General features: G+C 38.5%; 1 protein-coding gene across 12 annotated transcripts in view; it reads left to right on the forward strand.

The window, feature by feature from the left end:
- Nucleotides 1-17097, forward strand: part of shep (alan shepard) — a 49874-nt gene extending 32777 nt beyond the window's left edge. For 7 of the 12 annotated variants that reach the window (XM_069058793.1, XM_069058794.1, XM_069058789.1 and 4 more), the window contains 7 exons: nucleotides 7380-7709; nucleotides 8402-8637; nucleotides 8697-8755; nucleotides 8812-8939; nucleotides 11076-11507; nucleotides 13620-13814; nucleotides 13870-17097. In XM_069058793.1, the coding sequence (XP_068914894.1) occupies nucleotides 7458-7709; nucleotides 8402-8637; nucleotides 8697-8755; nucleotides 8812-8939; nucleotides 11076-11507; nucleotides 13620-13814; nucleotides 13870-14067 (1500 nt within the window). In that variant the 5' untranslated portion in view covers nucleotides 7380-7457 and the 3' untranslated portion in view covers nucleotides 14068-17097. Of the gene's footprint in view, nucleotides 1-2271; nucleotides 2463-4541; nucleotides 4724-5004; nucleotides 5254-7379; nucleotides 7710-8401; nucleotides 8638-8696; nucleotides 8756-8811; nucleotides 8940-11075; nucleotides 11508-13619; nucleotides 13815-13869 lie in introns of those variants that run through there. The other 5 variants (XM_069058795.1, XM_069058796.1, XM_069058791.1 and 2 more) reach the window with 5 other exon arrangements.
- The last annotated feature ends 10262 nt before the right edge of the window (nucleotides 17098-27359 follow it).

Here is a 27359-nt window from a genome sequence, read left to right on the forward strand (position 1 = left end):
TTGCAAAGTGTGCCACAGCTTCGACTTGTTAAACTCCGTCTTAAGGTGTTATTTAATCAACAGGTAGACCATCAGAACCAAAATTTAGGCTTACGAAGTACCCATTGTTCAAACATCTTTGGAACAAAAGCTGTCTCACATCTGTCAGAATCGTTATAAAATTGTTGGCATTTGTTGTAACCATTTTGTTGATCTCACTTGTCGGAACGGATCTCCACTTCCAGTTGTTTTCGTTTTTAAAAACTCGTTTTTCTGCGCTTCTAATAAATTCAAGAATTTCAATTATTCAGCTTGATGTTTGTCAAATTACAGTTATTTTAAAAGTGGTGGCAATTACGGTGGCAATAAAGAAACGCACAGTGAATACTTTATTGAGATGTCAATACACCATTCGTGGGCGGAACATGGGTCAAAGTGTTTAGTCCAATTTTCTCAAATCACTTTCATATTTTCCAAGAACCGGACGATTTTACGTCAAACGAGACAGTTTGTTTCAATTATCCGTAATGGGAAAAAATTAAAACTGATCCGAACTTTAACCGTTTTTGATCGTCGTGGCCGGTCATGAATTCCAATCTTCTTTACCGACCTGATTTTCAACACGACTGTTCCACCCGAGTTTGTCCGATATGAGATGTGCAAAATTCCTTAATAATTCACAATTATCTGATTCATTTTAATTTTTTTCCTCCGTTCCAGGAAGATTACGAAATTTAATTAGTCGACGTAACTTACACAAGTCGTACTGATAACAATCGTTTCCGTCATTGTGATGAATACTTTTTCGTTTTGTCACGAGTTACACTTTCCTGGGATTTACTGTGTGATCTCTTCTATTCGATAATATGGAGATGGTGGCGATCGTTAACCTATTCGCGCATTCGTCGAATCAGTTGCATTGACATATCACTCGAAACGTGACCACAATTTAAATTTACAAGAATTTACGAGCTACAGCAGCGTTCGTTGTCGTAAGACACTTACGTCAGCGATAACAACTAATTAGAATCGAAACTGCGTTAATTTTTTTGTTGTTCCTCCAACTGTCCCCTGATGGATCGTCAAAAGACGATTGGCGCAGAAGACTGTACCGAAATCGTCAACAGGTTCTACAACCAAGTGCCATTTGTGAAGCGAAGGAACCGTTGGTTCTAGTCGGAAGGACATGTAAATTGTCACCCTTTTATTTTGTCAAAGGGGTCAGACGTTTTGAAGTGCAACTAGCGTGGGCGAAGACGAACGTTCCGAGTGTCCCGTCGTCCCCTCGAAGACGAGGAAACCGCCGGTCTCGATCTTCAATCATAATTAAGTACTCTTATGGCCGAAGGCGTAGTTTCTACGAGCCGCATCCGGGTCGATCGGGTCGTTTTGCGACCAAGTGCAACGTTACGGATGTCGCCAACCCATATTTTCGTTTTCTTGACGAAGGTTCCACTCTCGCTCACACCCCCGTCAGAGTCGTCAGACGGTTCCCCTCGACGAGCCGACGGACTCGCGGTATTGTTGTGGTGATAGTGAGTAATCCCGTTGGCCTTGGGTACATTTACCATATCGAGTGGAAGGTCGATTATGTGCATAAGAGAAGAGGTCGGCTGGAGAATTCTTGGTCGCCTCTACTACGCCAGAAAGAGACAGATTCGGTCGTCTTGGAGATAGTTGCACGCAGAAACCGTTTCAGAGTCCATGGTACGCATCGCGTATAGATGATGAGAAGAGCATTCCTCGTAGCTTTAGTGCCGCACATTCTGTTGCATTTTGAACAAACAATATCATTTATTATTGCGAAATGAAAGTGTGCACCAGAATTCAGTTAGTTAGAAGAAAATTCCTAAGCAATCAACCATACTAACCGGACTGGCACCCCTTTTGACTGTTTCCCTCTGTTCATCTGTGGCAAAGAGTACCATTTTGCTGGTGTGATGGTCGCCCAACCCGGGGCGCGTTCCATCTTTTGGCAGCTTTTCGCCGAGAATTCAGTCATGCACCACTAAGTGGCCGCGCAAGTTTTTGCCGCCGTCCAACAAGTAGAATGTCCGGAATGCTAAATTACAGTAAAGTGACACACATGTTTGGAAAGGTTAGTTTCTTCAGTCGGAAGATCCTGGAGGTTTCGCTTCTGGAATCCGTCACGATCTATTTTTGGGCGCGTTTTGGACAAAAGACTCTCTTCTGGCGAAATTCGAGAGGGGTCCTCGTGGTCGTCTCCTGACCGCCGGTGAACCTGCGCTGCACCGGCTCGCCTAGAAGATACATAGATAATCCAGTCGAGCGGCGGCGTTCAGTGGCTCACCAACCTTCGAGTTAATCATGTGATCCGTGCATGTGTGTCATATGTTTATGTGCCAGTGTTTTGTTTTGTCGCGGCCCACTCGATCACGACTCGCCTCAGTTCGGTACTTCTTTTGTGATATGTTCTTCTCTCGTTCGGATAATTACCTAGTGACGCACCATCCAAGGACTAGGTGAGGTACCACCAATGGTCGTACTATTTTTCCTCGTGTACCTGCCCGCCGACACGGGTCGCTCTCCGACAGTATATTTATAGATTTATCTTTCTTCGTTTTTTTTTTTTAATATTATTCGGTCGATGACTTCCATTAAACTTATTTACTCAGTGATGTTTTATCTGCGTGTGCGTGTCGACTGTGGAGTTACGAAGCAAAAAAAAATCGAATTAAATCGACTCCTGGGAGGTCAGAAAGGCTTTTTTCTGATTGACAACTCCCATTATCTCGACGAGTCAAAATACCTTTATCACCGTTCGGTAAACAATTTTTACAAACACGATAAGGATCGGTCTCTGAAGGCACACGAGAATGCCGCGCGTTGGGTTAGGTTAAGCCGTTGGAAAATTTTTTGCGTTTCGACCAGAATACATTGTGTTCTTGCATTAATAAATGCGGTTGGCGCTCGTTCAATTTTTAACGCTAACGGGGTCAATTGCAGTTGGTCAGGAGGAGGGAAAAAAGGCGCTCTAGAATGCGGATTTCGTCACGAATTGATCTTATCGAGGTACTATTGGACCCTATTGAAATGCGATGGGCGTCGCGCGTGGACTCGGTGCCCATTTGGTACCGCTTGGCAGGAAGAGGCACCACCAAGTGTGGGAACCTGCGAACAATCGCGAATTTCTCCACGGAACGGTACCACGATCGATGATTTTTTCCTGGTGTCGTTATTGTATCTTCGGCGAGATCTTCAGGAATGAAAGTAGATCAAGATCGAATTAGATGGAAAGAGGAACTGAATTGGCTTCGATTTGAATGTTTCGCATGGCGAGGCAGACGTGCGGTGACCTTGAGGGGGTCGACGGACCCGAAGTAGGCGCTGTCCGCTACCTCGGACACTAGAAAACGAAGTCGCTCGCAGAAGGAGCGGCGACAGAAGGCGAAGAACGAACGACACCATACGGTTCTTCCTTTTGGCACCTGTTCCCGATGGTCCGTTCCCATCTGGCATCAATGAGATGCCTTTCATCCTAGTAGTAGATCTTCGACGGCGTGTGACGGGGCTGTTGGAGTAGTGACCTCTACTAACCTAGATTCGCTCGCTGTGCGATTCTTCGGACGTGGCCGCGGCATTGAAGTGCATTCCTTCACGGCACAGCCGCCGTAGGAATGCGCTCCTCTTGATGGGACTCGGACAATTACCATTTTGCGAATCGACAGAGAAGCACGGGACCGCTTCGTCTTTCTTCCTCCCCGATGGAAGGAAGGGTCCGTTGCAATCACGACTTGCATGTCCGAGAGTTTGCTGCTCCCGGATGCGCGAACGGGGCCGCGGAGAGAGGCTTTCTACCGGCTCACGTGACCACCGGCCTCACTTTACCATTGACACATTAACATGGTGCACTTCACCTTGCCGTACTCCACCCTCTCCGGAAGAACGGAATTCGGACGAGCGGACGGTGCCGAAGACGAGAAGAATGGCTGTCGGACAGATGTTGCGCTGGTCGATTTAATTGCAAAAACGAAAAGTGCGCAACAGATTAATTGAACGCGCCGGACTTGCTCTCATTTCGCACGCTTCAAACAGCTCAAGAATTTCCTGGATCGAGAGTACCACCCAATTAACACGACAGGGCTGACAGATCGCATCTGTCTTTCCGCAGAAAGTGCACAGCTGCAGATTATATCGCACTTCTGACGGAAAAGTGTTTGTACCACCACCTGGGCCTCAACTCTTAAACGAACTTCAGCCAATTACCAATTTCGTTTTTATACCAAAGAAGATTCTGGTGTCAACAACACATTCCTCGCAGTATTGAGAGTAGTCAGTTGTTTATGGACGATCCGAAGGACGGCAAAGACTGACCAATGAGACCATCTAGAAGATGGCTTGCAGAAACAACTTTCCACGATTTTTGTACCAGTTCCGGAGAGTTGTAATTAGTACATGGTCTGTGGTGCACGTACACATCCTCCTCGTAGTGATTCACTTATTTGCAAGGCTCCATTCTCGGAACTGTTCTATTTCTGATCACTATCTCGGCATTTCGACTTTATCGCCATTGCGATAAAGCCAACGACTTCCTCGAGCCGGCAGTCGGTGCAAAACCTCCTCGACACCAAACACACCAACCCTTCGCGGTGATCTCGCGACCCAGACGACGGTTTTCGGTTTCGGCGTGGTCGAGAGTATTTCAGGTTATCGCTGGAAAAAGTTCGATTGGCATCCGCTTCCTCGACGCGACCGTCCGCTTCTTATCTCCGCCAATTGACATGTAAGTGGAACGTCGGTCCCATCACCAGGAACGCCGTCAACCTAGACCCAGTTTGGCGGCAAGTCGGCCCGATTCGAGTACGATTGTGTTGGCGAAAATACCTAAAGTTTGTGGCACGTCCTTCAAGGTCGTTTTATCAGCTGGGAGTTTTGTTAATAATCGGTGATTCATCTCTGTGAGCGTCCCCACCACCCACCGCATCACAATCTTATCACGATGCGTCGGTTGTCAGTGACGTCTGTGCGTTCGGAAGGTGTCTAACCTGCGGCTCCGGTAGGTTAAGTCATAGGATCGGTGGTGACACACGTTGCGGGGTGGATTATTGGATTTTCTTTGTTGTATCGCTCATTTGTTACTATAGTTGTTCGAGTTGCTACATGCGCACGTCGTGGGAAAACTCAATACACGGATGTCGTGATATCGTCTTGTGAACTTTATATACATTTTTTTTGTTATTGTGATGCGACTTGGTGGTGGTTCTTGTGATTTATTCGTCTGTGATGGAGTCTTTGGTTGAAATATACATGGAGGTAATATATTTTTCTAGTTTTCTCTCAAGTTTTGTGGTATTTGTGAAGTGCGTGTTTGGCATGGGTAAATAAAGCGCTTTGTTTATGAAACCTTGTTATCTTCGATGCGATAAGGTGTTTTGAGTTGAAAGGTCATTTACAATTCAATTTCAAAATTATTTATATTAGTGACAATAACAATAGTTGTCAACTAATAAATAATAACTGACCAACCCTCTGACAGACTTGCGGTTGGTCCGTGAACCACACTTGCAAATTCCTCTAATTTTAAACCAACAGTTTTAGGTGCAGCTTCATTTGCAAATTATTTTTCCAAAAAGGAATTGCTACAATCTACCGTCACGTAATAGTAATTTTTTTCTCTGAAATAGTTATTTATTTAACGAGTTCCTGTGTAAATTGGGCATTTTTGGTATGAGTGGGCCAGATTAAAACGCGAGTAAAACGAGCCACGAGTGCCAAAAAAAAGTCCAATTTACACAAGAACGAGTTGAATACAAGGTTTTTTTGTTCGACGACCCCCGTAATGAAATTAACTTGACATTTCGTTTTAACAAGTTGTCACATTTATCAAAATCCGTTCGCATACGAGAAAATTCCCAAATTCTGACAATGTCGAACAAAAAACGTATTTTTATCATCAATTACTTGCACAAGTGATTATTTTTGCAATCATTCTACGGACGTCACATATTGACAGGTTGTAATCCCAGTTTTCGTATTGTTCGACATTCATAAAAGTGTTGTTAACTTCGAAATTATCGCAAAAATAAAACATAGTACATAACTCGAATAATAATAATAATTTATTAGGTATCTTAATGCCAAGATTTAAACGGTACATGTGACATACGTCAACGCGTGATTTCGAAATTTGGGTGAAGTACCGAACTCTTATTATCTCTCTTTTTTTTAAATAAATATTAATCATTTCCTCGATGACTAAGATTAGGGCTTCCACGAATACAGTTGGTTGCAAAAAAAAAAAACGGGAAACGAAAATTTCCCTAATGTAAATTTGGTTTTGTCCATTTGTCAATTAATTGTATACTTGACAATACCTATGAAATAATTTTTAAAACCTATCTCTCGTAAGAAGGGTTCATACCATGGAAAAATTGTAAAAATTTGTCAATTTTATTCTGATAGTTCCCGGTTTTTTTTGCAACCAACTGTATAGTCCAATTTTTACCCTTTTGCGATGACGTCATTATCTAGTAACTTTACGTATGTTTGAGCTAGAATCAGAAACAAATTTGAATTGATCATAAATAACTATAAATGTGTCAAATTTGTTGACAATTGCTTCGAAAGGTTATGTTGGTAATCAATGTAATAAGTGAAAGAAATTAAAAATTGTCAAATTGACAGGAGCATAAAATAACCTTAAAGTGACCATCAATAAATAAACGTGCCTTTTTTTTTGTTTTTTTCTGTTTCTGTCGTTTCAATAAAGAGAAAGCGAGGAAGGAAATCGTGACGTCACCTCAAAAGGGTAAAAATTGGACTATACATGTTTTTTAAAAAAAATTCAACGTGCAAATACGTAGTATGAAGCTAATTTATGCTGGTGCAGTGTGAAGCTTCATTTTTTTTGTAAATTAATTCGTCCGCGGGAGTCATTTTTCAGTGATCACGGCGTAAACTGTAACAAAGACCAGTGTGTTGGTTGCTGTGTGTGTCAATTCATCGCCAAACCATTTTCTTTGTTTGTTTAGAAGTGCGTCGGGGCTTTGTATAAACCGGCGAGGTCTCAAGCAAAACGTATTTCTTTCGAGTACATCATCTCAACGTAAACAAATTATACTTTTCTGACCTAAAAATAGGTGTGTCGCGCGTTATCCACCGGTAAAAATAATAACCCGTCCGATTCTCCCGATCCACGACCTCCTGGCATTTCCTCGCTTTCGTCGAACAAATACTTGCGACGTTATCGACTCACAAATCGTTCCGATTAACGTGGAAACGCACGTGCACCGTGATTCATCCTCTTCGCCGGTGTTAGCACGAAATTCCCGACATAATCGCGCGTCCGTCCGGCGGCGACCTTCGCCCCGGACGCAGATATTTGAATTTTTCCCCATCATTCCGGACACATCCTCATCGTCGTTCATTGGTTGTTTCAGAATAGTAACGGAGGCGGCGGCGGGTCGAGGACTGCGTCGTTCGGCGGCGTGAAGGGCGGTGGTGGCGGCGGTGCGCCCATGGCCACCCAGCACCAAACGACGGGGGCCTACCGCCAGTGGGGCGGCGTCGGCGGCGGCCACCAGCACGGCCATCCAACAACGGGAAGCACATATTATCAGCGTTATCCCGCCACTCAGGCGGCGTCCGCAGCCTCGACGGCGGCGGCGGCATCGGCCGTCGCCCAGCAGCAGCAGCAACAACAGCAGCAGCAGCAGGCCTCCTACACACCCAGCTCGACGACCACTACGACTTACAACTCCTCGAACTCGGTGAGTTGGCCAGATGGAACAAAACGGGGAAGGTTTGCAAAATGGCTAAGGGGGAGCGGCGAAAAATCGCCACCAGATATGTTTGCCAACACTTTTTGACAGAAAATAGATGATTAAGCTGGTTTATCTACTGTAACTAGGTTAGGTAAACGTACTGTTAAAGGGCAGCTGTAATACAGCGAACAAAGGCTGCAATAGCGCTTCGTTTGACATTTCCCTAATGAAAAAAATCTAATCTTTGCTTTTGGTTGTTCGTTTTATTGTTTATCGAATTCTAATTCGAGCAAAATTTGGACACGCTAAAACAATACACCAGTAAATTCAATAGATGAGGCGTTGAAAGAGACGATCGAGGAAGGTAGTGTTGCTTCGTCGTCGACGTTTTCCCGTCCAGCAGCTCGAGATTAGAATTGGCAGAGCTGTTGGTTGTAATGGCGGATGCGCCGGGCGAGCTTTGGGGAAATGAATAATTTTCCGCACGACAATAAATCAATCGTTCGGTGTCATAACAGCGTTTTCCTTTGAATTACCCGATATGGATGTAACAATTTCATGGTGATAGTGTTTTTATCGTTGCATATCTTATCTGTATATAATATTCCACTTGGGATTTACATACCTCGTAGAAGGTTCGTGTCTCGACATTCGCACCGTCGCCGGTCTGGTCTTTCTAACAAGTCTGGGGTTTGCAGTACGGAAATCAAAGAGTGCCAACGGCCACGTCGCCATCGAACACAAGTAGCTCGAGCAGCCACACCGGCAGTCAAAGCGGCACTGTATCAAACTCACTTAGTAACAGTATGCCGAATAACACGAACTCATCGCCAAACAACTCTTCCGGTTCGGAGCAACTGTCCAAAACAAACCTGTACATAAGGGGACTGAATCCCGGCACCACGGACAAGGACCTGGTCAACATGTGCCAGCAGTAAGTAGACCGACTTAGTACCCGACGAGGGGCGCTCTCAATTGTTGACTTTTTTCAAGGTTCGGTACTATCATCTCCACCAAAGCCATACTGGACAAGACAACAAACAAATGTAAAGGTGAGAGGAGGTGGCGAAGACGATTCCAATCACGTGACTGGTCTTTCTGTTGACAGGTTATGGATTTGTTGATTTTGAGAGTCCGTCGGCGGCAGAGGGTGCAGTCAAGGCTCTTACTGCTAATAACATTCAGGCTCAAATGGCGAAAGTGGGTATATGGTATCATCAGCGTAGACAAGCCACTGTACGTTTGCATGCAAGTAATACCTAGCTTTACCTACAAGCTCTGTCACGGTGTTTACGCCGGACCGGTTTTTACAGTCTTCGATTTTATTCTTAATACCTAATCAAGAGAAGTACTCACACGTTTTGTTTTTAACAAGCGTTGGCGCCTTCGACCTGTCACGATGAAGGTCTTTGAGGTTGGAGAATCCATCAAATGCTTTTCGATTGATCGTTTCAAAACAGGAAATCTCTCAAATTCCAGAATAACACGTCTGACCACAGTTCGGCAGTTAGTTATCGACAACGTACCGGAAGTCCTTTGCAGTCCTTTCGTAATTCATTTATGTTGGGAAAACACAAAATATTTCTCTTGCCTTTTGTGTGTATCGCCGCGAAGCCGGTTGGAATCATAATTTAATCTGAAGCGATCTCCCACAAAGGAGATGTTTTTTACGCTCGGAAGTCGGTTGCACTTCTGCGTGATTAATTGAATCGTATAATTAAAAACTGGGGGCGACTACAAAGACTAACGAATGGACACGACTTTGTACATGTTGGGCCCCATTTTGTCGTTTGAGCGTTTGACCCCCCACGAGCATATTCTCGTGTCGTCTGTCGGAGTGGGCGAACGCTTCGTTTTATCGGAAAAACATTCTCCACCCTCAAATGGCCGCGCGAGGTCATGTTGTGACATTTCATTCAGAAAGATGTGCGTCCTGCAGGTCTATTCTAGGCTCTCTAGTACGCCGTGTAACACGAGCCGACAATTACGTAACGACAAAAGTACGGAACGCTCGTTCGCTTTCATCTTTCTGATAGATTTGTGCCCGTCAAGCGTCGGCCTCGTTTGGACTTTTCTTTTTTTGTTTTGTTTTTTTGATATGTTCGCTGGCTGTTGACGTAAGCCGCTCGAACAATTGTGTGCGACGAAAACCTTCAAAGACAAGGCGAAGTGTATTATTTTTTCACACACACTCACAAATCTCGTGACCACAGTCCATCAGAATTGATTGTTTCTTATTTTGAAACTGTGACAGAGTAGTAAATCAATAACAAAACTCAACTCTAGTGTCGAGGAATGGCGAAGCTGTTTCATAAAGGAGAGAAAGCCACTAGACTTGATTTTAGTTCTCTTTATTATTTTTTTTTATTTTTTTTTTTGTAATTATTTTATGTATTTTTTATTTAATTTACTGGTAGTTTAGAACTTGTCATGTGCTATGCATAGATGCATGAAGTTTTTAGGTTACTTTGATGCCCCGCCCTTCGAGATTAAGTTTCCCGATAAATTTGACGAATAGTACTTGAATAATTGCCTGCAGTATCACAGTATCCATAATATCGAAGAGAATAGTATGTAAAATGGGCACTGTAAATTATGCATTTTATTAGAGACAGTAGATTTGTTTCATGGACTCTGACCAATCGCGAGCCTGTGCTATGCTTCATTATTATGTCATCCATGAAACAGACTCGGTTTGTTAATAAAACATTTAAAAATTGGTTGCATGTTGTAAAATATAACAACATACCTATTGCATTATTGTACAGTTGAAACATCTAATTGTGGATTGTGGCACTTATCTCCTGACTAACAAATCTTAATGGCGAGGAGCCAGTTTCACGGGAGAGTCTTGTGAAACTAGCCCAGAACTGGTGGGTCCATGCCAATTCGACCAGGGGGCGAATTTTTGACAGACGAAAACGATCTGTCAAAACGTCAAAATTTTGACACTTTGACGGTCGGTAAAAATTTTAACCTAGTTACCAACTGTTGCAGCGCCATCTAAAACTGTCAACGTCATCGCTTTCAGTTTAAATTTAAACATCCCAAAATGGAAATGTGCCAGAACAGTGACCCAAAAACTCGAAAATGACAAATTTTTCTCAAATCACAATTCGCATCACGTCTAGATGTTGTCAAAAGTCGATTCATCAGATTTTGACGCGCGGTTGAGCTGGCATGGAGTAACCCACAGAATGAATAAGTTGCAGTAAATTAATGACGGACTCCTTGTTTTTGTTTGTGTGAAGGCGCGCGACAGCTTCTTATTGCGTCCGGCGTCGTTATCACACTTTAATTTGCTGCATACGTGTGTCGCCCCCCCAGTCCGCCTCGCGGCCGTCCTAACCGCCTCATTTTTTTTGTCGACAGCAACAGGAACAGGACCCAACCAACTTGTACATAGCGAACCTACCCCCTCACTTTAAAGAGTCGGACCTGGACAATCTCCTGTCGAAATACGGTCAGGTGATATCGACACGGATCCTCCGCGACTCGATGGGCATCTCGAAAGGTGTCGGATTCGCGAGGATGGAAAACAAAGACAAGTGCGAACACATCATCACGATGTTCAACGGGCACACGCTGCCAGGGTGCAAGGAAGCCCTCCTGGTCAAGTTCGCCGACGGCGGAAACAAAAAGAAAAACATGTATAAAAACAACGACAACGCCAAGATGTGGCGGGACGGTACAGAGGGCATGGCGGTCGCCGGATACGACCCCAACTCGCTCACGCAGAATGGAGTAGCGGCACAGCACATGATACCGGCAGCTATATCCAACTTCAGGGCACCTTACGGACAGGTAATTAACGAGTAGGAGTAAAGACGCGAAAGCAGCTCCATTCCAAATCCAAATCTTAGAAGTCGCATTTCATAGCTCACGGCCTCGACCGTAAACATTATTTCGTTTAATGGGAATAATTAATTGAGTCAGTGAGCAACCTTTGAAAGCACACCAAGCAAACGTATCTTATCTGATGTGGCAGTATTTGCAAGACTAATCACGTAACTACCATAATTAGCTACCACAAACTGATAAGACCCACGTTTCTCATGAGGAAAAATGTTTCCCCCGAAAATTCCTCGCGATCATTGTAGTGTCCGGGGGAAAGCGACGCGACTCTATTTCCCTTTTTCTGGGGTTGGCGTATTTTTTTCGTTGTATGTTAATTGTGAAATTAAGTTTTGACGTCTCGTTTCCGCCTACTTCTAAATTTTCCAATTTAAATGCAAATTTTATATCAAAATTGTATTGGAAAAACTAATTAGGTTTTCTACAATAAAAAACAGTGGGGGAGGGTGTGTAACAGACGTAGAGATGCGACGGTGATAAGATTTCGCTAGAGTGTTTTTGTGATGTTGACGCAAGCACTGTACAAATACCGCAAGGAAGTCTGACAATGTTTTTTTGGAAGTTTTAAAGACCTGTTTATACAGGGGATTAGCTTGTGAATTCGATTAATTAATTAAGAGATTTTGAACTCCAGGCTTTAATTTTCGTCAAACACATTTTACAAAGTACTAATAAATAAATCATCAGGGCAACACCTCTAATAACGTCTAGACAAACGTAAATATTTATATTTTTATGTGTTTAAGGATAACAACCGATGTCTACTTTGGAGTTCACTGGATTTGCAACATGTTAAAGTTCCAGACAAATTTTTCGGAATTTATTTAAGTCAGGTTTCACTGAAACTAGTTCAAAAGGACTCCGTATTTCCTTTTCTTTTACTAGATATGTGCACAGCTATAAAGTAACATGTTATCTTTTATGTACTTTTCAAGTACATAATAGTATTTGAGAGTGCGTTCACTTAACCTAGAATTTATTTCGCACACAAATATTGAAATTACACAAATTGATGATCAACGTTTATTTAATCACTTTCCCGTCCGTTATACTTTACTTTGGAAGATTACTTAATCGTCAAATACGTTTGTGCCGCAGTTTCATCATTTTTTTCGATTTTGGTACTGTTATTTGTACATTTGAGAAAAATGAATTTTGTACGTGCGCATTTCCTACTACGAAATATGTCGACGCGGATGGATGTCCTCCCTTGGGCAACATTCCTGCTTGTATCACTCAGCAAAATTGCTTCCCGATCTTATAACCAGTTTCCACGGAATCAATAACAATCGTCTTAGTTTAAAATGTCATTCTCCAGCACAACCAGTTGTCATGAGATTTTTCTTTTTATTGTTTTTTTAAAGAATATTTTATTTATAATACAGAAAGTAGGAAATCAAAAGAATGTCTTCAGTGTAGTCTTGATAATATTTTTATTGTCCCAAAAATTTACATCCACCACAGTTCAGATAAAAAAAAATACATTCCACATATCTGATGGTTAACAATTAGTACCGTGTGATTAAGGAAATGAAGTTAAAAATATGACAAGTCTTCGGTTATACCTTGAAAAAATGTCACAAAGAATGACAAATTTTTTGCACAATGTAAGCATTTGCTGGCTTGAGCAACTCAGAACATCATCATTATTTACATTTTGAAAAATGAAAAATAACGAAAAATGACAGGCGCTAGCTGTCAAATGTCAAATTTACAAGTCCAGAAAGAGGCGTCACTTTTAATAACCCTGTCCCAACTATCAACTGAATTGGATCGTAACAATTACTTGGAGTGACAATATTAATGATTCTTTTTTATCTGGAGATCGTGAAGTATCAAAAAATCTGCTTCAGAAAGATTGGTGTAATAGCTTTTGCAGGTTAGGTTAGACTGAATAACATTGACACATGACAGATCTGGTCTACTTTAAAACAATTTAATAATAATTAATTAGTCAGTCATTGCGCCGAGTTGGATTAAGAATGTTGTTGATAATTACATTTGATATTTTTTTCTTGGGGAGTGATCTTTCGAAATAATTAGAATGTTGTGTGTGCGCAGTACGCCGGCTACGCCCCCAGCGCCCAATGGGTCCCCCAATACGTAATGCCGGCGCCGATGCCCTCCGTGGACGACAGCTACAACCTGACGGGCCACATGGGACCGTACAAGAGCGACGGCCAGGGCCCCAGGGGGATCCCCATGATGCTGCCGTCACCGGAGGCCACCGTGCAGTACACCAACATGATACCTCAGGTAAGCCGTTGTTGAGTTATGCTCAACTGTGTTCCTATAGTCGAGTGAATTTAAGGAAATGGTTTATTTACAGTTAACTGCTCAAATGCAGGCCATGCAATTAGGCACCGGGTCGTACATCTCCCAGCCGTACCCGTATTATCCGTCACACGTCATCCATACCGTTGCAATGGGTGATTCGGAACACACATCCAACGCGGCTAGTCCCGAGGATCCATATCAGGCGGCGTATCCGCCTGCAGCTCCTAAATAAGTTACAGATTTAGAGAGAAGGAAAAAAATGAAAAAAAGAGTTTCTTTTTTCAAAAACATAGATTTACAATATTATATCTTGTCGCAAAGTTGACTGTGCGGATTGTACCGGACGAAGTAGTTTTTAATTTTATTTTTTCTTCGAGTAGGTGCAGCACCGAAAGTGGTTTTCTTTAGTAGTTTCTTCGTTCTTGATAGTAGGATAGCTATTTATAAAGTTTAAGTGAGGGCACGATCTGCAGATTTGACTGTGTGGACTTTGTTTTATTATAGTTACATCATTTATATTGTTTTGCTGCTGTTCTCGGTTTTTCGGTTGGTTGATTTGCGTAACCCATTGTTACAAGATAAAAATGACTGAAAATATGTGTAAAGTAGGTATTTTTGATACAGTATGTTCCTAGTTTCAAACATTGTATTGAAAATATGAAAATAACTGGTTATCTGTGTAAGAAAATTGATTATTTTCTGTTAATGTTTTTCGCTTAGTATAAAAAGAAAAAAATGTGTGTACATATGTTGAGACGGAGCGGATTTTTTTCTTACATGGATAGAGCATACCAACACATTTAAAAAAAAAACTTTGTAGAAATTTAGATAAGTAGATAATTGATGAAGAACACGAAACATCGTTTAAAAAAAATAATGTGAAAAAGGTCTGACGGTAGATAGCTTAAAAATACAGCAGTGAAATGATGAAACCGTATTTGATCTTCCCAAGCCAAAACGGCATAGGTTAGGTAAATTTAGCAATTTTATTTTTTGATGAAGATCTACATAGGTAGTTGTGTGCGCAACGCAGATGCGATAAATACTGCTCATTGAAATCAAATAATTCTTCCTATACCATCTACAATATGAACTGAACTTCCAATAATGTCTTAATTTATTTTTTTTTAAATTAATATACAGGTATAGATGTTAATTGATTTGGAGCTTTTCACTTGTCAAAACCACCGTTTCTTTGGTTCATAAACACCAGTCGCTAGGGTCCTTGTAAGTTTTGGGGTAGTTTTGTTGAGTGGAAGGCGCACCGTAATATATATGATTTTACGACTCTGATAACCATCTTGATTGTTTGACATTCCAGTGTCTGAACGTTACTGAAAAAAAATTATTTATTGCCGACTTCATTTACAAAAGTCTCCCTTTGTACAGTTTTTTTTTAATATAGTGCAATTTTGTTTTTATTTTTTAGATTTATTTATATTTATAATATATTTAAAAAGAAAAATATATATGATCGGGATTCTTTTCTAAATGGACTGACTTTCTCTATTTATTTTGATGATAGGTATGCTACGACTGAGACAGCTGTGATTTCGTTAATATGTTTTTTTTTTTGTTCAGTTACTGTAACACGCGTATTTTTTTTTTTCTTTTTTGTTTCGGACGTGTATTGGAGTGGTTGGGTCGTAGTGTATTTGTCATGAACTCGACTGTTTCGGTTTTTTACAATTGCGACATAGCCTTTTGAAAATCGAGACGAGGCTACCTGGTCTTCAAACCCCTCCCCCGATGTTGTTTCATCGTTTTGTTTGTTTTTTTAAAATCTTGTTTTTCCGTTTTCTCGTCAGTGTGGTCTCCCTTTCCGTTGAATTTTCGGTTGATGTGTAAAAGGCCAGGTTATGAATGGATTTTACTACACGTTATTGAAATCGTGCCTTTTCAGATTGTCCATTGACAGGGATATACTGAAATATTTTAATATATTTTTTTAACTCGGTGTTTTCATGAAAACCGACAACCAAATTTTTAACTTCTAGTTGTTTCTATGTTGTAGACAGTTGTAAAGTTCGTTTCCGTTGTTTATTTAGATTTCATTGGAGGTCAGGGTATAGTGCGAAGACACATTGTAACCACTGCTATTGCAGAGTGTCTTTTACGGCCCTCCATCCAAAATTCGTTTGTGTGTAATAGCTAAGCTAACATTTATAGGGGATTTTTCGATTATCTGCTCGGCCTTCGGGGTTAAAGAAAAATCCACACCGTAATGCTTAAATATGCCTTATATAGAAGTTCAGAATTAAATCTAAAGAAAAAGATGCTTATGACAACACGGCGACTTGATGACCATACAATATTTGATTTGGACTAGGTAGACACCATCGACGTTTCTATAAGGGGCGGCCCACAAAAGCCTCACTACGTGTATGTGTGCGTGTGTTTTGTTCTTACGTTTTCTTTTACCAACGGATTTAAATATGGTTTCTGTTTTCTGCTGTTTCGGTTTGCCCCCCCCCTCGCTGGACTTGTGTGGGCCGCCACACACGCCCGCCCCCCCGAATTTCACACTGAATGCCTATGTAAAGTATATTTGAGGAATAGCTGAAACCAAATATTGTATTGACAACACTTACACTAATACGAGAAATTTTTACATTGTTAACTGATAGGCTCAGTTTATTTTTGGTATACCGGTACCACTCGAGGGTGGTATATTAACTATTTTTAGACCGTATTAACGATGAAGTCAGCGACTACCTATTATAAGTCTCGGCTGGACCAAGCTCCGGCCACTGTATAGTACGCGGATGACCGCACTTAAGCTAAGGATAGCTTGTAGAGTAGTTTAGAGTGTTTAGTTTTTAGGCTTTAGCTTAGATAGTGTTAAGATAAAGAAATAAAAAACTAGTTAGATAGTAGGTTTAGGCGTAAGTTGAAAGTGAATCGAGAGGAAAGAAAAAAAACGTTGGCCTGGGCTGAGGCGCGAGAGCGGCTTTTAGTTAGTGTTTGTATAAATATAGAATATATTTAATTCATGCTGGATCGGCGGCCACGTCTAACAGCAACGTTTTTTTGACTTGGTGGTTAGGAGTGGCTGGACTCCACGTGGTGTTTAGTCATAAAGGTGCATCGCTGCGAGCCTCAGCCGATGCGGAGACTAAATGAAGGTCTCGTGGTTGAATACGTTAGCATAAGTAAGTGTTTTTTATTGTTGATTAAGTTAAAACTGTATGATTGTTTTCAATTCTTTTGTATTGTAAGTCTATTTCCTTTGTGTTGGTAATAAATTGTATTTGTCCAGGCACTGTGTGCTTCTCTAGACCTAGATCCTACGAATTTTGACAACTGACACTATTTTCTTCTTTGACACAATTGTAGGTTAAGTGTTAGATGTAAATATATTTCACTTCTTCGTCTCCAAACTACTACATTTCTTTTTAATTCGAAGAACTAATCAGTCTGTCTGACAGACAAAACGATCTTTGTTTCTTTGAAGTAAAAACGGAAGCAGTTTCACCGATATCAAAGTCAAATTTTAAAGATCAAACGTTTAATCACTGTCCATACGGCTGTGCATTAAATGTAATGCACATTAGTACGGTTAAATTCTGGTCATTTTAAACAGTTTCCATTTAATATTTCAACAGACGCATCTTCCGGTGGACAGCACGACCGGATTCAGATGCTGGCGGTTCGACACTTGAGAAGTAATGAAAATAGTTCTTGTTGTTCCCAGTTTTATGATTAATCGATTAAAAAAAATTTCCATTGTCAAATCCGAGTCGTCTAAATTTGTTTAAACTAATTTAGGAAAGTCTAGTCGACCGCAGCACTCGCGTGACGCTTGATGACAAGTGACAATTCAATTTCAAAGTGTTGGGTGGAAAAGCGATTAGGTTGTTGAAATAATTTATAAATTGTGTTCAGTCAGTGAAAAATCAGTCTTTATTGATCAGAACTCAACCGGGAAAGGTGAGTGATTTGTTTGAATCGTTTGTTGCGGTTATATTTTTCTCCAGAATTTTCGACGCCTGTCGCTTGATTTTCTCAGAACGGGAACAAAAAATAATTTGTAACGAAGGAAACTCAGACTCGATCTCTTTGAGTTTAGTGCAGTAATTTTAACATAACAACCATCCCACAAATTCGAAACACAATTACATAATTATACAAATAGGTTTTTTTTTTGGCCAAGAAAAAATGTGACGGTAGTGGGAACCATCACGAGTACGAAAATCAGTTTCAGTAAATTTTCGTTTAAAAAGCAAATATAAGAAATAATATTGGTGATGCAGTAATCCCTGATTGCCAATGTTTCGTTTTTTAATGGTAATTTACTAACTTGCGTTTTAAAATTGCTGCAATTTATGTCGAAAGGAAAATCGATGCGCCATCTCTCAGATGATGGTGGAAACAGAAGTGGGCAAGAGTGATGGAATCGACACTTGTAGTAGTTGGACGAATGTCTCACTAGATGGCTGTAGTAATGCAAATGTTTTTTCTTGTAATTTTTCAGTTTTCTTAAACTTATTTTTTCGGAATCAGTTTGTCGTTGTTTGATTCATTTTGAATGAGTTATTTATCTGAAATACAGATCGGTGACTAATTTGTAAATCTCAGCGAGGCTTAACTACAACAATGTCTCAACTACCTGGAAAATGTTAGGTACACAAAGACAGTTCATCTTAAAATATGCAAAACAAAATAATAATTTAACGGATTAACGTCATTCAAATATTTTATTTCTTTATTTAATTATTCAAGAGCCCATAAATTCGGGATTTTGCTATTTAATCTTCTAGGAAGAAGAATATTTATTAGTTATTTATCACATACCCTTGATGACCCCAACGACAAATAACAAAGATTTTCGATATTCTTTGTGTAAGAAGTTAATTAGAAAAACTTGCATTTTAAGGTTTCTACTAAAATTCGATTAGCTTAGGGCGCAGGCAAATGAAACTAATACAATTCTATGCAGACTCCACCTAAATGCAAGTAGCATGACTTACATATCAAGAAAAATATTGTTACACTACAATGATGAAGTGTTTACAGTTTTTATTTTCTTTTCAAGAACTTATTTTTTCATTGGCCTTCGTAACATACGTTATTGTAACATTGGCACTGAAAATCATATTTTACTGGTTTTTATGGGTGCAGACCTATCTACGCTCACTGTGTTTTGACAGGTAACTTGGCCTTTTCCTTGTCAGATTTTTCAATTTACCTGAGGGTTCTTTTAGAATTTTTTACGTTATTAGAGATCCTTCTCCGTATTTGGCCACAAAAATTTTTATTACCGTTCGTTCGTCATCATCATTTAGAAAAATGTAACTCTTCCACAAAGCGAAACATCAGAAACCAACCCGTTTTGTTTTTGGGTATTTATTAAAATATTAATATCAATTCGGTTCGGTCCAGGTAGTTTCCCATTATTCGAATTCGGCAAAATACCGAACTGTATCGTCATTGAGGTCGCGTTATTAAGGACAGAATTCCAACTATGAAAATTAAAACGGATCAAAGCACTTAATTACATTGCACAAAACACAAATACGCATTTAATTATACGTTTGATACGGACGAATTTATCACGACTAATGTTGTAATTTTTTTAATAGACGTCTTTGTAACGCCAGTGGCTAAAAAAATGTGTTGTTTTTCGGAGGAAATTGGTGGCTCATTAACAGCAGATGGAACGGCACAGGCTGCAAAGTTGTAGTGGGTGTTTTGGTACGGATCTGTTTGTTATGATTTCGCTTTGAGGTAACTAATTTAATACAAAAATGGGGGCTAACGCCATTTATTAAAAAGCTTTCAATAAATTGCTTATCTACACTATGGTTCAAAATATCTAGATAAATAAACAGACAAAATACTTATAGGTAAATATGTTATCAACAAACCTGAAGTTGCGCTTAAGGTATGTATTTTCATCACTGATTTGAACCTAGTGTCGTAGTGAATCGTCTTTGAAGCCTGTCTGTTTCTGTGAGGCGTTATCTTGGGGCACAACGACCATGAACAATGTAATCACAATCAGAAACAAGGTTTTTCTTTTATCTTTCTGAATTGTTGGTCAGCGACTAACGCTAGGCAGATACCTACAAATTAATTGTTTGAGTCTCCAACCTAGAAAGTTTTCTTTTACAAAAATTATACCATCCATCCATCCATTATACCATTATATCCTAAAATGTTGGAAACTGTCAAAGACTACAATTAACATTGATATTTTGAAGAAACAGCATTAATGGAATAATTTATTGAACGATGCCTCTCTTTCAGTATCGTTAAATGACATGCAAATAATTTGCAACAACTTATTTTGTAATGACAATCTCACCTATTTAAATACATAATTGTTAAAACAGTACATTAAAAACGTTTCGGTAAATATACCTAATAAAATATTTTTTGTCGTGAATGATTGTTTTTCCGTTAATCTCTCTTTTGTCATGGATGGATTTTGTTAATAATTTTATCCAGTATAGTGGATAATCTTCAGGTATTTCTTGTCATTTTTATTTGATAATAAACAGAACAATCGTTACTTGATAAAAATTTCCGTAATTTTAAAAATAAAAATCCAGCCCCCCTGCCGTGCCCCATTTGTTTATAATAAAGTTAAGCAATATCGGGTACGGTCAGTGTTTGGATAGGTAACCGGTGGGGGAAACCGCGTTCCATTGCAAATTGAATATTGTATAGCTTCATTACTTGATTTTTCTGTATTTTCTCTAATATTATTTTATTCAATAAAATAATTCAACAATTTAATCAACAAACCTATATTAAAAGTAAAAGGATTTTGTTATTATTACTGCTTCATTATAACTTATAGAAAAAATAATTTCATTTATTTGTCATCGTTTGTTTTACTTTCTACTACTTACACCAAATTTGTATGGTTTTCGTTTGTGAAATCTTTTAAGTAAATTTTATATTTATGCAAACCATAACCAAATGTACCACAGATTTTAGAACTAAACTAAGGACTGCTTACACTTTGTGATATTCATTTTCGTATTTTTTTTTTTTTTTTGAAACCCGCACCACGACAAATATTGTTTATCTACGATCGTGCAGAAAGTAGGCACTTTTTGCATTCAAAATTGTTGTCAAAGTTGCCGTTTAGTTAACTGACTGAACTGTGCAATAAATTTTTTATTGCACAGAACTGTCAGAACAAAATAATACTATTTGTTGGAAATGCCTCAATTTAAAAAATCTCAAATAAAATAATTACTAAAAGTAAAACGTTATGATCGTAGGTAAAATGTTGTAAGATATACGTGTAAAAAGTTCCTTTTTTGTTCGACACTGTCACAATTTGAGAATTTTCTCCTGTGTGAACGGATTTTGATAAATGTCGCAACTTGTCAAAACGGAACGTCAAGCTAATTTTTAGATTTTAAGCAATTTGGAGCCTTTAAGGGGCTCGGCGAACAAAAAACGTTGTATTCAACTCGTTCGTGTGTAAATTGGGCCTTTTTTGGCACTCGTGGGCTGCTATTATTGCACTCACATCCTTTAAAACACTCGCTCGTACCTCTCGTATTTTAAACCCGTTCGTGCAATAAACGATAACTTTTTACACTTATATCTTAAATAACTATTATACGTTGTGTTTTAACACAATTTTTAAGAATTTCAGCTTGACGCTTGTAGTTAATTAAAATTTTTCAATTAAAAAGAATTTGTTCTACATTCATCTTTAGAAGGATTTTATTTGCCTCGTTGGATCCTTTGGTATAATTCCTTCACTAAGAATTCATTTACAGAAAAATCCTTCACAGATTTATCTCGCGAAGTATTTTAATCGGTGTTTTTTTTTTCATTATAAAATATACATCGCTCAGTTCAACTTTTACTAATTGTAGTATCAATCTTCTTTTTCACTTAAACTTTCACAAATGGTGGGTTTTGAACTGCCAATCAATAACGCGTTTTCGGCACTTGATTTTTTTTCTCTTGACATTTGGTCCAACCCAACAAGCGTGAACCGAAAAATTATTAAGCACGTCATTAATAACATTCTTAAAATTAATTTTTTCCTCCGGTTAGTACATTAAATAATTTGAAAACTATTATAACAAATGGCATCTCATTTGTTAATTGTAACACGTCGGTATAAACAGGTAATAAATAACGTTAAAAACGGCGGCGGCCAGCGTGTTACTACACTGTTGAAAAACAACGTCCGTCTCGGTAGGGCCACAATGGAGGAAAAACGTCGCTTTCGCAATAACACATTCGAGAACTGTTGTGTTCCATATAGAAAATAAATCGACCTAATATCTCACCTAGTCAAAAATTCTAATTTGGGCCAGGTATGTGAGTTTTTATAAAGAACCTTCAAATAGGTCCTTTTCCCACTTGTATAAAAGGTTCAGCTGGAAACGTCGCCTCCTTGATGAATTTACGAGACAGCGCTAGTAACGTGTCTAATTTAGCCAGAGGCGTAGATGCGATCAGTCGTTCGGGGGCGATCTTATCGCGACGACGCCACCAGATTAACTCGAAAATTTCCTTTTGTCCAACAAACAACTCGACCAATTTGTCGTGTACGAAACACGTACCTACGAAAGTGGAAGTTTCGAATCTGTCGAATCCGTTACGCCACTGGGTTCAAATTAAACCAGTGACGGGGAAATATGAGTGCACCATTTCGTTTTGGATTTTGACAAATGCGCGTCCTGATTGAAAGCTCGAGCGGTTTCGTGAAGGATGAGCAAGGTCACGGATTGCCGTGAATGTTCGAACTCCGGTACATGCAGATGATGGAAATGTCATGATCCTCGCCCACGTCGGGATTTTTGTGCAAATTTTTATTTTTATTTTTTTTTTTGCACTCCCGAAGGGGAACGTTAATTGGTTTAGTTGGGAGAAAACGAGACGCCCATGTTTTACGATTTGATCGATCGAAGTCTAGGAGTCGCTCTCTTTATAGAAGGAATGAAACAAGATCAATTACTAGTATTTTGCTCGGCTACGATGGTGGCCTGCCTACGAACGAATAAGAATGGAGTTCACGGCGACCCCATGAATGGCGAATAATGGCAAATAGTTAAGTTAATACACCGTAACGAGTGTCGCCCTTTGAAAGTACCGCGCCGCCCCTACTTTGTTTTATATAGCGGTGTGACCGTGCGAGGGTACGATTGCGGCAGCACGGGACGACGTATACGGTGCGGAGCGAAAAAGTAGAGGTTCCACTGATGATCGGGACCACTGGTTGCTCAATTAATTGTACTTTTAACAGAAAAAAAAATACTCTGACTGTAACAGTTTAAAAAATTTTGAGCTTGCGATTTCTTCAATCTGCCACTTTGGAGCGTTAAGTTTTTGTATTTGTGTTTATTCAGTCTTATTGCAAAAATTGTATGGTATTTGAAAAGAAATTTTCATTGGCAATTTTTACGAAAAACGAGCTATCAGAAAACTCTGTATTTCGGGTGCTCATTTAAATTCCCAGTCAAAGTTGGCGTTGAAGAGTCGATTGTGAACCCCTATGGATTACGGATCACGAATCGGCTGTCTAAATCTTACATTTTTAGACGAGTGGTGCGTTCACAATCGACTCTTCAACGCCACCTTAGACCAGAAATTTAAGTGAACACCAGATATAAATTTCATGTTATTTTAAGTAAATGCTGCATGATTTTCAAAATTTGGTACTACTGAAACTGACACGAAGTGATGAAATAAATTTTAACAGTGTGCTGAAACAAAAAATTTGAAAAAATTAAATGTAGTGTTTATAAAATACAAAGACGGGAGTATGAATTTATTTAAAAGTTGTTCACTATATTAGAGAAGACATCGACAAATAAGTCAAATAACTAAATCTATACGTAGAAATAAAATTAGAGTGTCCGTTCTTATTTTGAGTTACTTATGCGATACAGAAAACCTTTCATTAGCTTTTAGAATTTGCGTCTATGTGTCTGGTTTTCTGTTCGATTTTCTTAAAACCAAGTCTCTTAGATAGAGAAAAAAATGATTTTCATAAAAGAGGAACTCGTTATTAAAAAAAGAAGTTGTTGTAATTGTGGGCTGAACTTCAATTTAACAAAAAAATTGTCCAATGACAGTTTATTTAATTTTGTTTATTTTATTTGAGCAAAATTGTTACCATGAAACTTTTTCCAAGAACTTTGTGTTACCCATTATTTTATTTTTTTTTTAAGAAAAGATAGTTACGTTACATTGGGTAAATACAGCAAAAGAATTTTCAGTAAATTTGAAAATACAGGACATTGATTCTGTGACTTTTTTAATGTATGAGTGCATAATTACAATTACAGTGTGTCGCATTTAAAATGAAGCCATCTTGGCATTTTCCTTATTTTTGCAAAATCGTACAATTTCATGAAGTAAGCTGTGCGGCCAGCCAACTGCGACTTCCCGAACACGGCCAATTCGCGATATTTTGCTTCGCGTTGGAGATATTGATTATTATAAAGAATTGTTTAAAAATGAATTATTTAATTAAAAATCGCTTCTCGGTTTTTTGTTTATTCGGAAAAAATTGAAGCAGATATTGAAACGTAATCAACTTGAGGGTTTCTAAAACATTTGAAATATACATTTTGTAACCAACTTGAAGTTTTTGTAAAAACTTCTTTCGATATTTCCAAAGCGAGGCAAAATATCGCAATAGATTGGGTTTACAATTTTGCATTAGTTATCTACAAAATATCAAGGTGTCTTCAACTGAAATGCGACACACTGTAGATAAAATGAAATTTTATATTTCATTCAGTTGATAACCATTTTTCAAGATTATTTTATACATACACCAATCAACGAATCACCTTTTTAATAACACGACAATTGCCTTCAAACAACCATGGCAATCTATATTTGGAATTAAATGTATTTTATTTAGAATTCTTCGTACAATTGTATGTTGGTATAAAATAATCTATAATCAAATATTATTCGAGCTTTAACGATTAATTTACTACAAAATTCCTGACACTCTTTTCTTAGTTATGCAAAAAGTTATCGTAAATGGATCGATAATTTCAAAATTCTTAGCTGTTACTACCGATAGATTATTTTTTGTCAATTTACCTATGTATTTGTTTTTAAGTTTTCTACCTTCTCGAACCTCTGTTATTTTTATTTTTCTTAGTGAAATATTTCCTTATTTTTTCATTCTAAAATATTTGTTGTTTTTTAAATTTTTCTTTATTTTATTAAGTATGTAATTGTTTTGGATTTTGTATTATGGATAAGATTATTTTTCTTTCTTACACATGAACATTTTCACACTGCATTGTGGGCCTTTTTTATTTTTCAATTACTAGATATAATTAGTAGATACTTTAGACTTTTGTTGGTGTTATTTTTTCTTTTCTTTTTAATTGTTGCGATAGATATTTTCCTCCATTTTCATATCGAAATTCATTTGTATCTTATTAAATGTTATTGAATAAACGAAACACCCTGTATATATTCTCCAATCAGTTTTAAGTGTTCGACAAACGTTCGGTTAATATTATTGGTGGTGCCATTCTCGAACGGACCCCTCAAATGAGAACGACATTACCAGGGACGGAGGAAGTCATTGGCGGGTTATTTATTAAATTAATATATGTGCCAGTGTGCCACCCTTCGCAGCCGGGGGAAACGTATAAATCACAGCAATAAAAGCAACTGTACGGAGTTAACTGGCTGCATCGAATGTCTGTGCCATTTCATCGAACGGAAACCGCATTTAAAACATTAGACTTCCCCCATTTCCTCCTTTCGATTGGTTCGGAAAAGTTGTTCGGTAATTTTTTCCGTTTTCTTTCGAGTGCGTTTTCTGCAATTGCACGAGCGACATTCGGTTTCGGGGAAGTCGGTCGTTTTGCCGTCGTCGTTCTCGAAATGGATTCTCGTGAGGAGATTACGATGGTTTTTCGGACGTGCTGAAAATAAGGAATTTCAGATATTTCCGTCGTCCGTTAGCAGTCTCATTTGTTTATACGAACATGCAGACATGTGACGAGGGATGCGGGAGGGTCGGAAAGTTTTCCGAAGTGAAAAATGTATTTTCTCTCTGCTAGATGAAAATATTTTTTCCAAAACTTGACGTTTGTGTGTCGTCGCTCCGTCGCTGTGTAGTTTTTTTTTTAACAATGATAGACTTCGCCAGAAAAATAATCATTTTAGAAAAACTAAAGAAAAGTATACCAACTCTAAGATTTTAATATTTATTTAAGAAAGTAAATTTATAAAAAAAAAAACTCCAAAATTCGATAATATTAAATTTATGTTATTACTAACAGCAAACTAAAAATTGTGTTTTGCCGTCATAAGTTAGGAAACACTTTTTATTTATTTATGTAGTGTGAATTTGTTCGTGGACGAGTTAGTGTGTTTAGAGGTTATTTTTCGGCAAAACATTTTCTTTTCTGACCTTTTTTTTATCAGTCATGCTGACGTGTTTTTATGCATTAAATTTTAATTTAAGTAAGAATAAGAGAAATAACCTAATTTTGGAAAAAGTATTTCAAAAATGAGTGCACTCCACCAATGTACCAAACAATTTTTTCTTATGATATTGCCAGTTATTCTTGACTGACGTTTGTTGAACAATAATATTTTTTTTCTACTCCTATTGTATAATACTGTACTTAATTATTAAAGTGTTTTTCCTTAGATAACAGGGGGTTCATTACCAACGGCCCAACGATTGAATAATAATTTCAAAAGTCACGGCAAATATCGTAGCAATCCAATCGCAAATTTTAATGCAATGGCATCAAGTATACAAAGTAATAATTGTAAAATGTCAGTTTATTAACTTATTAACTAACTTATTTATTAAATTCTCTTCATAGTTGCAGAAAAAGTATAGTATTCTACTCGCGAATAATGGCTATTACTCGCTCGGATGAATTACGCCACTCGCCTTCGGGTCGTGACACAAAATGATCCTCACGAGTAATAGCCATCATTATCCGTTCACTTGATAATAAAGGGTGACTATTAAAATTTTCATTTAGAGTTGGCTTTGAACGAGTTTTTATTTTTTTTTTTGTTTCTTTAGACACACAAGAACGAACGGCAAATGTCAGTCAGTACCATGGGTCAGTACAATTGAAACGTAATATATAATGCTAATTATAATGTCAAACTTGTCAGTGTCTAAGGTGCAACAGAAAACAAAGAATGATCCATATCCATATTTCTGTTAAATGTTTTGCAAATGTTGTGCAATTTTCTATTAAAATTAGTATTACGGGTCTAAAACTATTCTTTTAAAATTGTACCTATGTATAGTAAATTCATTTTTGTAATGACGAACTAGAGTTACTAAATTTAGTAACTTTTGTCTTGTGAACACACCGCGAATTTGGGCTTTTAAAAAGTTAAGTTATAGGCCACGTCATTTGTTCTGTCAAAACTGGTCCCAATCAAAGTATGTACATATGTATAGTGAAATTAAATTTTTTTGAAAAAAAAAACAGCAAATTTGCACTAAATAAATACGAAAAGGCAGTTGAATGTAACAATGAAATAATTTTGCATTTTCCTTCTCATCCTCGTCATCGTCGCTGTTTT

This window comes from Tenebrio molitor, chromosome 9 (assembly GCF_963966145.1).
Source record: "Tenebrio molitor chromosome 9, icTenMoli1.1, whole genome shotgun sequence".
Taxonomy (NCBI): Eukaryota; Metazoa; Arthropoda; class Insecta; order Coleoptera; family Tenebrionidae; genus Tenebrio; species Tenebrio molitor.